This window comes from Sus scrofa, chromosome 4, assembly GCF_054392235.1.
Source record: "Sus scrofa isolate SSC_HxYL_T2T_F1_AM1 chromosome 4, Sscrofa_HxYL_maternal_Yorkshire_Landrace_v2.0, whole genome shotgun sequence".
Taxonomy (NCBI): domain Eukaryota; kingdom Metazoa; phylum Chordata; class Mammalia; order Artiodactyla; family Suidae; genus Sus; species Sus scrofa.
The window spans coordinates 100,118,604-100,133,485 of record NC_139386.1 but is presented as its reverse complement, the minus strand read 5'-3'; the positions used below and the strand labels follow the sequence as shown (position 1 = coordinate 100,133,485).

The 14,882-nt window shown below is 43.6% G+C and overlaps 1 protein-coding gene across 3 annotated transcripts; it reads right to left on the bottom strand.

The window, feature by feature from the left end:
• Positions 1-73: 73 nt before the first annotated feature.
• Positions 74-14,830, bottom strand: C4H1orf43 (chromosome 4 C1orf43 homolog). 3 transcript variants are annotated; one of them, XM_085020683.1, is made up of 10 exons: positions 14,508-14,788; positions 14,016-14,117; positions 9,967-10,084; positions 9,698-9,751; positions 8,221-8,387; positions 8,075-8,133; positions 4,815-4,908; positions 3,259-3,299; positions 1,307-1,436; positions 211-521 (listed from the first exon to the last, which is right to left on the bottom strand). In XM_085020683.1, exons 1-10 carry the CDS (start codon positions 14,571-14,573, stop codon positions 420-422), a joined length of 933 nt encoding a protein of 310 aa, XP_084876809.1. In that variant the 5' UTR covers positions 14,574-14,788; the 3' UTR covers positions 211-419.
• Between the last annotated feature and the right edge of the window lie 52 nt (positions 14,831-14,882).

Here is a 14,882-nt window from a genome sequence, read left to right as displayed (position 1 = left end):
TATGGCAGCTATGAATAAACACTTTTGAAACAGATCAAGATTTAGGGTTGAAAGAATGATCCAGTGGGCCAAGTTTGAACCTTTAAAAACTAGATTTATTTGTTAAACAAATTAGAATTCTCTGCTCACACTGTCCATCTATTTCTCCACCTCCCCTTCTCCCACTTACATCAAAACTGCAAATCTCATTCTGACCACAAGGTGTCACTCTTGTTTTTACCATTGTTTTATAGATTATTTCCCAAAGAGCATCAGGGGATTGACATGGGCATGAAAGAGATGAGAATGGGGCGATATCCTAAATCCTGGACAGATAACTAGATCCAGGTGAGTTCTGGGAAGGATGTTCAAGGTGGTGGAGCTCAAAAGGCTAGGTTAGCAGGTGTGGTGAGAATGGAGGGGCAATGTTTCAAATGCCATCAGAGTCGCTCCACATAAAAAGCCTTGCCCATCTGATTTAGTTCCTGCTGGTATTGCTGATGCTCCTTTTCAAACAGCTGGTGCAGGGCAGCTTGACGGACCTGGTGGGGAGGGCAGAACAGGATGTGATCTTTGCCCTCTGTTTAGCTCCCTTTCTCTCTCTCTCTTTTTTTTTTTTTTTTTGGCCAAGCCTGTGACATGTGGAAGTTCCCAGGCCAGGGATCGAACCCATGACACAGCAGCGACTGGAGCCACTATATAGTGACAATGCTGGATCCTTAACCTGCTGAGCAACAAGGGAATTCCTACCCCGCTTTCTCATTCTTTCTCCCTGGTTGTTTTCCTATCACACATGTTCTCTTGGATCTATACTTAGCTGTGACATAAAGCTAGGCAGTAGCACAGAGGCTGAACCACTGGAGGGGAAGCCTACCTATTCTTTTTTTCCCCCCACCATGGGTGAAGCCCCACATTCAGCAAATATTTGCTAAGGACATTCCATGAAACAGAAATTTTTCTAGGTACCTGGGATACAAAGATGGTGACATGACAGGAAATGGGGACTCCAGGGAGAGAGAAAGAGGTTCTGAGAGGCAGGTGCTGGACACTAAGAAGTAGTTTTGAGTGTTACCAAGGTGAGAGGAGCAAGGACTAGACTACACCTTGGGACTTTAGAATGTGCCATCTGCAGCTAGATGTAAAGAGTCAGTGAAAAATAGCCTTAGTTTTAGGGTTAAAGAGTTACTGCTCTGGTGTGATGGTGAAAATCTCAGAGGCAAATAAGAGAGGTGAGTAAATGGTGGAGACTGAGAACTTGGGAATTCCAGTGGGCAAAGGCACAGGGCAGTAGAGGATGAAACTTTAGGTCACTTTTGCCAGAACTCACCATCAGTAGTTGCTTGTTAGCCAGTGCCAACTCCTGTACCACGGTGTTTTGCATCCTTAGGATGGCATATGGGTTTCTCCTCTGGCTTAATGTCATCTGCCACAGACAGTGAGTATGTGAATTTTGCCACCTGCCCCAGGCATAAAGGTAGGGTTGAATGGGTTGGCGTTAGGAGTGGAGACAAAAAACCCATCAGTGAGGTTGCTTCTTCACCAGAACTTCTGTGCTAATGTCAGAAGCCTGCAAACTCCTTGAAAGGGTAACTAGATACATAAAAGGAATATACCTACGTCCCTCTCTCTCTCATGTTTGTATCCTCTGTTCAGACAACCTTTGCCGACATTTAAAAAAAAGGGTTTTTTTACAGATGGCTGAAAAATTAAATCCATATGGGAAATATATATGTTAAATGAAAAGTGAAAGCTTCATTCTTCTGCCCCAGTTCTTTTCAACAGTTATTAGTTTCTTGTGTATCTTTCCAGAAAATTTTTCTATCATATGTCTTTTAATTTTTCAACATAAAATCATATATTTACATAAGCAGTATCAATTCACAATTTGGATTTTTCATATCAACACATAAAGATTTGCTTCAGTCTGTTTAAAGATTGCCTAGTATTTTTGTATCATAATTTAACCATCTACGTTGTTTCTAGCCTTTTAATTTTTATAAACAATGCTGTCATGAACACTCTTGTGAATGTACATTCTAGTGCTTTTGCAGATATATATGTGTAAGGAGATAAAAGTTGTCAGTTCAAAGGATATGCGAATTTAAAATTTTGATAGATTTCACCAAACTACCTTCATAAAAAAGGCTGCATCAATCTTGACTCCCACTAAAACTATAAGCATACTTGTTGCCTGACATCCTTGCTAAATCTGGATATAACCGGTGAAACCTTAAAAAACAGGTTTATCTGGGAGTTCCCGTCGTGGCTCAGTGGTTAATGAATTTGACTGAGAACCATGGGGTTGAAGGTTTGATCCCCGGCCTTGCTCGGTGGGTTGGGGATCTGGCATTGCCGTGAGCTGTGGTGTAGGTCACAGAGTCGTCTCGGATTCCGAGTTACTGTGGCTGTGGCGTAGGCCAGCAGCTGCAGCTCCAATTGGACCACTAGCCTGGGAACCTCCATGTGCTGCGGGAGCGGCCCTAGAAATGTTAAAAAAAAAACAAAAACCAAAAAAACAAGTTTATCTTATTTAATCCCAGACCGTTTTAGTCAGAACATTCTGGGTTAACACCTGTGTGTTTTTAAAAGTTCCACAGGTGGAGTTCCCATCATGGTGCAGTGGTTAACGAATCCGACTGGGAACCATGAGGTTGCGGGTTCGATCCCTGCCCTTGCTCAGTGGGTTAACAATCCGGCGTTGCCGTTAGCTGTGGTGTAGGTCGCAGACGCGGCTCGGATCCTACGTTGCTGTGGCTCTGGCATAGGCCAGCGGCTACAGCTCCAATTCGACCCCTAGCCTGGGAACCTCCATATGCCGCAGGAGCAGCCCAAGAAATGGCAAAAAGACAAAAAACAAATAAAATAAATAAAATAAAATAAATAAAATAAAAAAGTTCCACAGGTGATGGAAGTACACAGCCTAGTCTTTTGATTCTTCCTATTCATTTGACAAATACTTAACTGTATACCAACCACATGGTTAGTACAATGCCAGAAAACAAATAATTGAATTTTCCTTAAAAAACAAAAACTTGCCCCAATTTTCCTCCAGAGAATGGGAAGCAAGGGGTTATAAAAACCATTGTCTATATAGCCTAACCCGATGTCCACTAGGCTTTTCTGCTTTTGAGAACACGGGCTGCTTCTTGCCCCCTCCACACCTGTTTGCCTTCTTGATGAGCCCCTAACAAGATGGAACAGATCCGAGAGGTGCCTTCAGAACAGGAGGGTGAAAAGGTCAAGCTGCAGTGTAAGGGAAGGGATAGAAGCAGAGATTACCTGTCCACCATCTTCTTCAGCCCCACGGCCCTTTGAAAACTCTGCAAGAAAAGGGAGTTCTGTTGACCTGCCTTGATCTCCAGTACCTCACCCTTAGTACCCCAACGTGATGGGAGACACAGTCCTCTTTTGAGAGAGGTAGTAGCAAACTTCCTATGGGAGGTGAATGCAATGAATATTTGAATTATCTACTACGTGCCAGACATAGTCTCCCAGTCCTTACCATCTTTGTTACATCAGGGGCCTCTATTGAGAAATGGTCCATTTCTGGTAAATTTCTCTGTAAATCTCACTAAAGGGAAACTCCTCCAACCCCACCCTGCTTCCAACTCTGCATACCTCTTCTACTTTTACCATCTTTTCCATAGACATGTCCACAGACTCGATATGGTCTTAGGAGACGGAGCAGGCTCTCCTTTCTGTTTAGTCCAGTCACGAGGTTTCAGTAGTCATAGCAACATTTATGGCTCCAACAATGACCCCTCGGCCTAAGTGTTGATTGGTCACCTGGCCTGCTGCCCTGGAGACTTGAAGGGAATCCTGGTTCGCCAGCCTTCTATTAGTGTCTCAGGCAATTCTATGAGCAAGGACCATAGTCCTAATTTTAGGCTTTCTTCTTTTAGGGTCCCAAGGAGTATCTATATGCTCCTAGGTCCAGAGAGCATATCATATACCTTTTATTAAAAGGCAATTGTAAAGGAATGAATCGCATGCTTTATTTTTTAACTCTACATTTTATTAAATAATTTATAAAGTCAGACCAGTATATTGGTCTTACCATTCCTTCACTCACACTATCCCCAAATGAGGGGGGATGGAATTTGTCAGGTGTCAGAACATTCCCTTTCCAATTTATTCATGACAATATGGAATGAAGTGGAAGGCAGATCCTTGCATATCAGGAAAGTTATGTTAATGGTTCAACACAGCCTGATTTAGATGGAGCACCAGAGTAAGTTCCACATACCACTCATGGCCTCACCTAACCTCCCCACCAGTTCCTATATGCTTTTTCTGTTAATCAACTCTTAGGTGTCTCAAACCCAAATGGTTCCCATTCAACTGTGTACAAAGGGGGCGATCCAGAAGACAAGACACCAAGCCCCATCACCCCAACTCTCACCCTCAGGATTTATTTATAGTCTGGAAAAGAGCAGATGAACCATGATCAAAATCAAGTGAGGATTTTCAAGGAACCTCTGACAGAAAGATTAAGAAAAACATATGAATTCAAATCCAGAGAAAAGTGCTACCAAGGGAAAATAAAGTCTTAACTGATGCTCTGAAACTGGCCAGAGGAAAGCATTGGAGAATGATCTTCTAGGCAAGAGCTCTAAACACAACTGGAGCGTCAGCTGATCCAGTCTGGGTTGCTGAGCCAGATGACCTGAGGGCTGCCGGGCAAGCACGCTGCAGTCTGTCTGGCTCCATCAACAGAGAGTCCTTCAGCCGCATCACAGAGTACTCTCCAATGTGTTATAGTTGTCCTTAAAGCTCTTCAATTCAAGGAAGTGCTTGGCACGTTTACTCTTCTGGCTGGAGGGGAGGTATGTCACCTGGATGGTTGTTGGGGAGACTTCAGGAGACTGGGTTAGGTCTTTGGCTGCTGACTGGTGTTGTCGCTGAGAGCTCCCACTTCGTGCTTTGACCCTAAAGAACACAGAGAGGGCAAGTCATGGGCAGAACAGGCCAATGGAAGAAATCAATTCAAGGCTTATCCACTCTATAAATTCAACCACAGCCATACATGTTCTCTGTCCTACCTCATAAACTAGTTAGTAATAAAATCCTATCTGGTAGCTTAGAAATAGCAGAGAAGTCAATTTTCCCACTGAATCCCTGGCTCTGGCTCAATCTCTCCTTCATTTCACTGTGCTTAAAGAAAATTTTTAATTCTGCTGATTCACCTAATGTGTGCATGCCCCTAATAAACTTCCAGTCCTGGGAGTTCCTGTCGTGGCTCAGTGGAAATGAACCTAATAGCCATGAGGATGCGGGTTCAATCCCTCACCCTGCTAAGTGAGTTAAGGATCTGCCATTGCCATGAGCTGTGGTGTAGTTTGCAGATGCGGCTCGGATCTGGCGTTGTCATGGCTATGGTGTAGGCCAGCAGCTGTAGCTCCGATTCAACCCCTAGCCTAGGAACTTCTATATGCTGCACCTGCAGCCCTTAAAAAAAACAAAAACAAAAAAAGCTTCCAGTCCAAAGAGAGTCCCTTGAAACAACTAAATACCAAAGAATAATACTGAAGTAACTACTGAGTACCCACCACATGTTAGGACATTAAACTGGGTGCTTTACCAACTGGTAATTTACTAACATCCCATTATCCCTATGTGGTGGTATTATCCCCCTTTGCAGGTTAGGAAACTGAGGGTCCATTAAGTTACCTGAGGTCACAAAGCTAGTAAGTGACAAAGAGATGGTATTCAAAGCTAAGTGTGTCAGATTTCAGAGCCTATACTCTTCAATATACCTGAAACTTTCTAGAAACTAGAAACCAAAGAAACAGAACTTTTTTTTTTTTTTTTTTTTTTTTGCTTTTTAGGGCCACACCCGCGGCATATGGAGGTTCCCAGGCTAGGGGTCAAATCAGAGTTACAGCTGCTGGCCTATGCCACAGCAACGTGGGATCGGAGCCATGTCTGAGACCTACACCAGAGCTCATGGCAATGCCGGATCCTTAATGAACTGAGTGAGGCCAGGGATAGAACCCATAACCTCATGGTTACTAGTGAGAGTCATTTCCATTACGCCAAAATGGGAACGCCTGAATTTTTTTTTTAATTGTGATAAACGTAAAATTTACTCTTTTTTTTTTTAAATTTATGGCCACACCTGCAGCACGTGGAAGTTCCCGGCCCAGGGACTGAATCTGAGCTGCAGCTGCAACCTATGCCATAACTGTGGCATCACTGGATCCTTTAACCTACTGCATCTGGCAGGGGATTGAATCCCTGCCTCTGCATGGACCCAAGCTGCTGCAGTTGGATTCTTAACCCACTGGGCCACAGCGGGAATTCCCCATCTTAACCATTTTTTAATGTTTCCAGTTCAGTAGTGCAACCAACCTCCAGAATTCATCTTGTAAAACAAACCCTCTGCCTATTAAACAACTTCCTATTCCCCCTTCCCTCCAGTCCCTGGCAACTACCATTCTACTTTCTTTTTCTATGAATATGGCTACTCTAGATACCTCACAAAAGTGGAATCATACAGCATTTGTCTTTCAAAGAAAACGAATTGTAAAGAGGCCTCCTACCTGATTCTAGACTAAATGCCCTTTTCCATTATGTTCATTTTCATTAGGATTCTAGGTAGTTCTTACCAGAACCTTTTGTCCCTTTTTTTTGCTTTTTAGGGCCACACCCACAGCATATGGAGATTCTCAGGCTAAGGGTCAAATCGGAGCCACAGCTGCCGGCCTACACCACAGCAACAGCCATGTCAGATCTAAGCTGCATCTGTGACCCACACCACAGTTCACAGCAACACTGGATCCTCAACCCACTGAGCAATGCCAGGGATCGAACCTGCAACCTCATGGTTCCTAGTCAGATATGGTTCCACTGCACTAAAACAGGAACTCCAGAACCTTTTGTCTTTAGAACAAGGTAGTTTATATTGAAGGACAGAGAAGACAGGATGGACATACCCCTTATTTTTTGAGAAAGAACCATATTCAACACAGCAGAAAACATGTATTCTTTTCATGGCTGGTAACTAACTTTTACTCTAGATTGGCTTTTTCTCTTTACGCATTCATTTTAACAAATGCATAAACAACATAATGAAGCTTTGTTAGTACGTATTTATTTATTTATTTTGTCTTTTTGCCATTTCTTGGGTCACTTCCATGGCACATGGAGGTTCCCAGGCTAGGGGCTGAATCGAAGCTGTAGCTACTGGCCTGTGCCAGAGCCACAGCAGTGCTGGATCCTTAACCCACTGAGCAAGGCCGGGGATCGAACCCACAACCTCATGGTTCCTAGTCAGATTCGTTAACCACTGAGCCACGACGGGAACTCCTGTTAGTACGTATTTGAAACATTCCCAGACAAAAGTCTTGATTCCTCTTCTATAACACCAACTCTCAGCAACTGATTCTTTAGGGATACCTTTCGTTTCAGACAGGGTTACTAACACTGTAAGTGGTATTACAAATGGTTGGCATTTAATTCTTACTTTTATCAGATCAAGACATAAAAGGAGTGCACTGGGACCCTAGAAGAGAAGGAATTTTCTTTTTTTTTTTTTGGTCTCTTGTCCTTTTTTAGGGCCGCGCCCACAGCATATGGAGGTTCCCAGGCTAGGGGTAGAATCAGAGCTGTAGCCACTGGCCTACGCCAGAACCACAGCAATACCAGATCTGAGCCTCGTCTGCAACCTACACCACAGCTCACGGCAACGCTGGATCCTTAACCCACTGAGCGAGGCCAGGGATCAAACCCGCAACCTCATGGTTCCTAGTCAGATTCGTTTCTGCTGTGCCATGATGGGAACTACAGGAATTTCTGTTATGCTCTAAAACTATTTCATTCCCTTTATTGGGAATAAGTTATACCAATTCAGACATTTTACTGAATTGCACAAAACTAACAAGAAAAGAAAAAGAGGTGTACAAAAGTAGCAGAAACTTCTCTTATTAGCTTATAGAATAGCATCTGCTTTCCAATGTGTACAAGACATAGCTCTGATAGTCTAGGCCCTGACAACTCTTATCCTACCATACATTCTGTTCATACAGCTTTTGAAGGCCCAGCACTACTGTATTCTCTAACCAGCACCCTTTGACATATTCCCCTCCAAACTCACACTGTGGCCAGCTCACTCAGGGCTTCCTGATAGCGCAGGTACTCACTCTGGCCAAAGACCTGAAGAAAGAGGATGGAAGAATGAGGATCTCCCAATCTGGGGCACCCCCTTAGTTCCCTGAAGGAAAAAGTATCCAACCAGCTTACCCCTGTCCCATAGCGGGCTGTCTCATAGCCATCCAGCAGGGTGTCAATGAGGGCCTTGCGCACACCCTTGAAAGGAGTACTAGTGTTTCGAAGATCTAGCAGGTAGGAGCGGAAATTCTTGCCCATTAAGGAACGAGGATGCCGGCCTTCAGCATGAAATGGGATCTCTGTGTGGAGAAAACAGAACAATGATACCCCCTTTCTCATTTGTTAGTCTTTCTAAGTAGCTTCCACACTTAGAAATGGTCCAATGACTTAGGCAGAAATTCTAAGAGAATTCATAAGACCAGAAATATGGAGGTCCCTGGGGGCTTTGTAGGTTAAGGATCTGGCACTGTCACTGCTGTGGCTTGAGTTTGATCCCTGGTCCAGGGAAGTTCTGCATGCCGTCAAAAACAAACAAAAAAAGATCAGAGATACAGTGCTGTGTCTGAGTGGTCATATGGTGGCGGCAATACAACTACTAAGCTATACCAATGATACATGTTAGTGTCATCTCTCTCTGCATCCTACTTACCCACAGTTTAAGATAAAAACTATTTTGGTGGAGATAAGAGTATTTTTGACAACGGTCACAGACTGGAAAAAAAAAAATTTTCAAAAATTGGAGTTCCCATTGTGGCTCAGCGGTAATGAACCCAACTAGTATCCATGAAGACATCTCTGGCCCTGCTTAGTGGGTTAAAGGATCCGGCGTTGGTTGCCGTGAGCTGTGGTGTAGGTCACAGACTCGGCTTGGATCCCGAGTTGCTGTGGCTGTGGTGTAGGTCGGCAGCTACAGCTCCAAATTAGACCCCTAGCCTGGGAACCTCCATATGCTGCAGTGTGGCCCTAAAGATAAAAAACAAAACAAAACAAAAAAACAACCATCTGGAGTTCCCATCGTGGTGCAGTGGAAACAAATCTGATTCGTACCATGAGGTTGCGGGTTTGATCCCTGGCTTTACTCAGTGGGTTAAGGATCTGGCGCTGTCGTGAGCTGTGGTGTAGGTCACAGACACAGCTCGGATCCTGCGTTGCTACTGCTTGTGGCTGTGGTGTAGGCTGGCAGCTGTAGCTCCTATTCGACCCCTAGCCTGGGAACCTCCATATACTGCGAGTGTGGCCCTAAAAAGCAAAAAAAAAAAAAAAGGAACCATCTATGTAAGTTTAGTGAAAAAGCAGACGTTTCCTGTCTTTGTGGAAAAATAAGCAAATTACCACCATCTAGTTCATGAACTAAAGGCCTAAAGGGAAGAACAAAAAGTAAAATAAAGAGATGAATAAAAAATATCGAGGCTCTTTGGAGAAAAAATAACTTGCCTATGTTATTCCCTTAAGCAAAATAACAACCCAATATTCTCAAAATTCTAGGAAATTTCTACTGGCTGGGGATGTGCAGAAAGGACAAATTCTAACATATTAAGTGGGTTGGGTTCCTCCCTCTCTTCTCCAGGTGAGCTTTCAGGAACCTGAACAGCTGCCAAGCAGCCCTTACCAGAGGCACGGATGGCATCCAGAGCTTTCATCCTGTATAGATAGTTGTAGCAACCTGTTGAGAAAGAGACTGATCTCAGGTATAACCCTTAAAAGATTCTTCAGACTCTTAGCAAAGCTAACAAACTGCCACCCACATTGAACATAACCCCAGTAACAAGGAATCACAGCTGCTGATTTTGCCAGCAGCTATGTTTACAACTCTGAGCAAAGGAATTCTGAACCGCTGGGACTCCTCATTCAAGTATCCTCTAAAAGCACGCCACATACTTTGATTTCCCTGGGTTTCCAGCTGTAATAGTCTTGCATCATCATCTGCAAGGAGCTGAGGTTCATACTTGATATCCTGAACCCTGGATAGTCGGATATCAATCTCCTCTTTTAAGTCCTGTTCACGTGGAGAAAAGAATACACAATCACTTAGCCTGTACTTTGCTTCCCATCAATTTGGAACGGGCAGAACAAGTGAACAACAGAAGGAAAATGCTTCTTTGGCTAACAAAACTGCCAGACAAAACTCAAGAATTTAAGAAAGAATGGAACTGCATTTTCTAAGAACTCTTTAAGCTGTACGTCTCTAAGCTAGATCTTTTAATCTGCCAGAAGTCTTTCAAGCTCTACAGCATTATTTCTGACTTTCCACTGGATTTAGAAGAATCTTGGTTAGGTGTTATGAAAAATTTCCTGAGCTGGAAAAAAAATGGGTATCAAATGGAGATCATAAGCTACTCTAAAAACTTACAAGGAGAGCTCTATGTGGTTTATAACAGTTTAGGGACTTTCCCTACCTGGTGGGCCACAGGATTTCTAGAAGCTATCTTGTAGAGCATATTTTATTTATTTGGCCACACCTATAGCATGCAGAAGTTCCTGGGCCAGGGATTGAACCTGCAACACTGCAGTGACAACACAGGATCTCTGAGCCATGTGGGAACTCCCATAGCATATATTTAATTTTTTAAGCAAGTAATTAAAAGACACTAAAGATGTTATTCCCACTTACCCAAAAGCGACCACTGTTAACCGTTTCATACTCATCTCTCCTACTTATGAGGGTTGCCAGAGCCCCAGCAAGTATTCCGTATTCTTTTTTTCATTTAGTAATTTTTCTAGACTTCCAATGTGAAATACATCATACACAGAATAAATGTATCATATATGAACTCTATAACTGAATGTAAAATTAAGATGAACACTGGTATCCACTACCGAGTTCATAGTTCATGAACTGGGACCTGACCAATGACTTCAAAGCCTTGTATGCCTATCCCTGATCGAATGTAACCTCCAACCTTAATTTGTCAAGTCTTATTTTTCTTTGCTGTATTACAACATCACTACATCACCCCAAATATGTTTAGCTTTGTCTGGTTTTGAACTTTATACAAGTGGAAAAATTACTTTTGAATGCCTCTGCAACCTATCTTTTAAAATTTTAAATAAACTTTATTGAGGTTGCATTTATGTACAAAATGAGTCCGTTTTAAGGGTGTAGACTGATGAATTTTGAGACAAATACAACCACCATTGCAAACAAGACAGAACATTTCCATCACCCCAAAATATTCTTCAACCCCCTTTGCAAACAACCTTCTCCTCCTTGCCCCAGGCCTGATGGGCTTTCTATCTATACAGTTCTACTTGTTCTAGAATTCCACACAAATGGAATGGAATCATTTGGTACATACTCTTTTGTAAATGCTTTTTTTGGGCTTTTTTTTTTCACTCAGCATGAGACACATTTATGTTTGTGATTCACTTTTTCCATTCAAATATACATTAGAGATTCAATTCTGTTCACATACTTATCTTCAGTTTTTCTTTTTTTTAATTTAATAATTTTTATTTTTTTCCATTATAGCTGGTTTACAGTGTTCCGTCAATTTTCTACTGTACAGCAAGGTGACCCAGTCACACACAAACACATTCCTTTTTCTCACATTATCATGTTCCATCATAAGTGACTAGATATAGTTCCCAGTGCTACACAGCAGGATCTCATTGTTCAACCATTCCAAAGGCAATAGTTTGCATCTATGAACCCCAAATTCCCTGTCTATCCCACTCCCCCCCCAGCCCCCAGCAACCACAAGTCTGTTCTCCATGCCCATAATTTTCTTTTCCATCTTAGGTTTATTTTCATTCCTTATGGTATTTCGGAATACAAGTACATCATTACATATGCATTTTCAAGTGGACATCTAGATTAACACTGTTTTTAAAATACTGTAAACAATGCTATATCTTTGTATGTCTTCCAATACATATGGCAAAACTTAATTTCTTTATGCTAGGAGTGGAATTATCAGGCTGTGGATTAAGTAAATTTGCAACCTTACTAGACAATGCCCTGATATTTCACAAAGAGGTTTTATTAATCTACACCTCCATCAGCAAAAGATGAGACTTCAGATTACAGAATTATTACTTTTTTATTATTTTTGCTTTTGAGGGCCCCACCTATGGCATGTGGAGGTTCCCAAGCTAGGAGTCAAACTGGAGCTCCAGCTGCTTGCTGACACCACAGCCACAGCAACGCCAGATCCAAGCTGCATCTGCGACCTACACCACAGCTCACAGCAACTCGGGATCCTTAACCCACCGAGCTAGGCCAGCGATAGAACCCGCACCCTTATGGATTCCAGAGAGGTTTGTTAACCACTGAGCCACGACAGGAATGCCTTTTTTTTTTTGCTTTTTAGGGCTGCACCTGCAGCATATGGAGATTCCCACGCTAGGGGCTGAATTGCAGCTGTAGTTGTCGGCCTACAACCTATACCACAGCTCACAGTAATGCTGCAACCTCATGGTTCCTAGTCAGAATCATTTCTGCTGTGCCAGAAAGGGAACTCCCAACAGCATTGTTTAAAGCAAAAGGAATCTTGACCTCACCTAGCCCTGAGTGGAGAATTCTAATAGCCAAAGTTTTGATTGGTCCATGACATACTAGAAATCAACCCTATATTCCTTTTACAGAAAGCAGTTAGCATTTGCAGTACCGAGGGAACTTGGAGGCACTGTGGAAGTTTCAGCGTACAGCATCTTCTTTGAGGCTTTCCATGAAATATATCAACACGGAAAAGGAGGAGGAAATTATATCATTAGTTAAAGAAAGGAGTTCCTGTTGTGGTGCAGTGGAAACAATCCATGAGGATGCAGGTTCTATCCCTGGCCTCACTCAGTGGGTCAAAGATCTGGTGTTGCTGTGAGCTGTGGTGTAGGTTGCAGACACGGCTCGGGCTTTGACCTGGCACGACTGTGGCTGCAGTATAGGCCAGAGGCTACAGCTTCAATTTGACCCCTACCTAGCCTGGGAACTTCCATATGCTGCAGTGCAGGTTTGATCCCTGCCCTGGCAACTTCTGCATGCCCTGAACATGGCCAAACAAAGAGCAGCAGACACCTTTTACCCAAAAGTGGAAGACAGAAGCAGCAGGATAGGGGTGGCAATGGGGTATCAAGAGTTCTGACTTAGACATTTTAGGTATGAGATGCTTATCACATCTACTTGGAAATTTTTAGGTAGGCAATTGGATGTGTAAGGATAGAACTCTTAGGAAAGAGGTATGGGATAGAGATACAATTTAAAAGTGGAAGACAGAAGAAGCAGGATAGGGGTGGCAGTGGGGTATCAAGAGTTATGACTTAGACATTTTAGGTTTGAGATGCTTATCAGACATCTACTTGGAAATGTTAGGTAGGCAACTGCATATACAAGGATAGAACTCAAGAAAAAGGTATGGGATAGAGATAAAATTTCGTCAGTAGATATTTAAAGCCAAGGAAAGGAAGGCAATTACCTAATAACTTAGTTGCTCACTTCCTGTATACACTCAGGTAAGTAGCTTCCTTTTCTTAAGTTTCAATTTGTAACATGAATGACGGAACTAGATGACTTACAGGGCCTTTATAAATCTAAAGTTGTGCAAAGGCAACCATTCTCACTGATCTGGGGTTAAGTTTAACCACCCTAATCCCATCCTAAGACAAAATTAGAAAAAAACCGCCCAAATAGCACAAAGTAGCCTAAGTTTAACTGGGAAATATACCACAATGTTTTGGGAATCTTAATCCAAGTCCTCCGTTGTGCATATGCAAAAACTTAAGCTCCTGGATAAGCTGCATGCTGTGCCATAACAGTGAACAGGTATGCCAAGACCCAAGATGACTTTTATTGCTCAATACACTAAAGTCAGCGCATGGGTAACTAAACGAGAAAACGTGGGAATTAAGTCAGTTCTAAAGGCAAAGTAAATCTTATTCTGGGCCGTAATAAATCAGAAGAATCAGGCGGCCTATCTCGTACCTTAAGGACCTACCTTGGGAGCATTGTGTCCCACAGGGACATGAGGGCCCCTTCGGGATTTCATTGCAAAGCGCATGATTTGCCTCTTCACAAAAATAAATAGCAGTACAAACACCTGTCCAAAAAATGAAAAAAGTAAAGAATCTTTAATTAAATCGTTCCAAAAAAAATGCCTTCGTTTCAAATCCCCCAATTCGGGTTCTCGAGGATGCTTTGGGTAAAAGTTGGGGCAAAGCAAGGCCATCAGCGACGGGGTGGATACAGGGAAGCCTGCAGCGGAGAGGCGTGAGGGTCTGCATCCTAGGGTTTAGAGGGAGGGTTCTCGGCTAGAGGCGGGGCGGTCCGAGTCGGTGACTTCTGCTCCCAGGTACTCCTGGGATAGGAGTCAAAGCCCAGAAAAAAGCGCAGGTGAGTGGGTGGAGAATGAAGACAGGGAGCTGCTCAAGAGGAGGGCCTTTACTGGGTCAGACGCGACAGCAGGGACGGGTGGGGGAAATCTCCTCACCAGGCTCCCGTAGGCCATCACCAGCACGACATTCACGCCGGACAGCCAATTACTGCCAGACGCCATGGCCTCCCCACCCTGCGCAGAACTGCTCCGGTTTACCCCGCTGCACTGCCTCGTCAGCCCGGGCTCCGCCGAGGCAACAGCGCTTGGGTTCCCTGAAGCGCCCCGGCCATTTCCTTACGGGGAAAGACCAAAGCTGACCGGGCCTGAAAACATGGCGGTTGGGGGGGCTAGGAAAGAAGAACGACGCCTTCCCGCTTCCCCCCAACACGTGACTCAGGCACGCAATGGCAACCGGGACCCGCGGGTGCGGAGACGCGGAACTAAGCCAGTAAGAGGAAGCCGAGGCCATCCGTGCGTCACGTGGTAGAG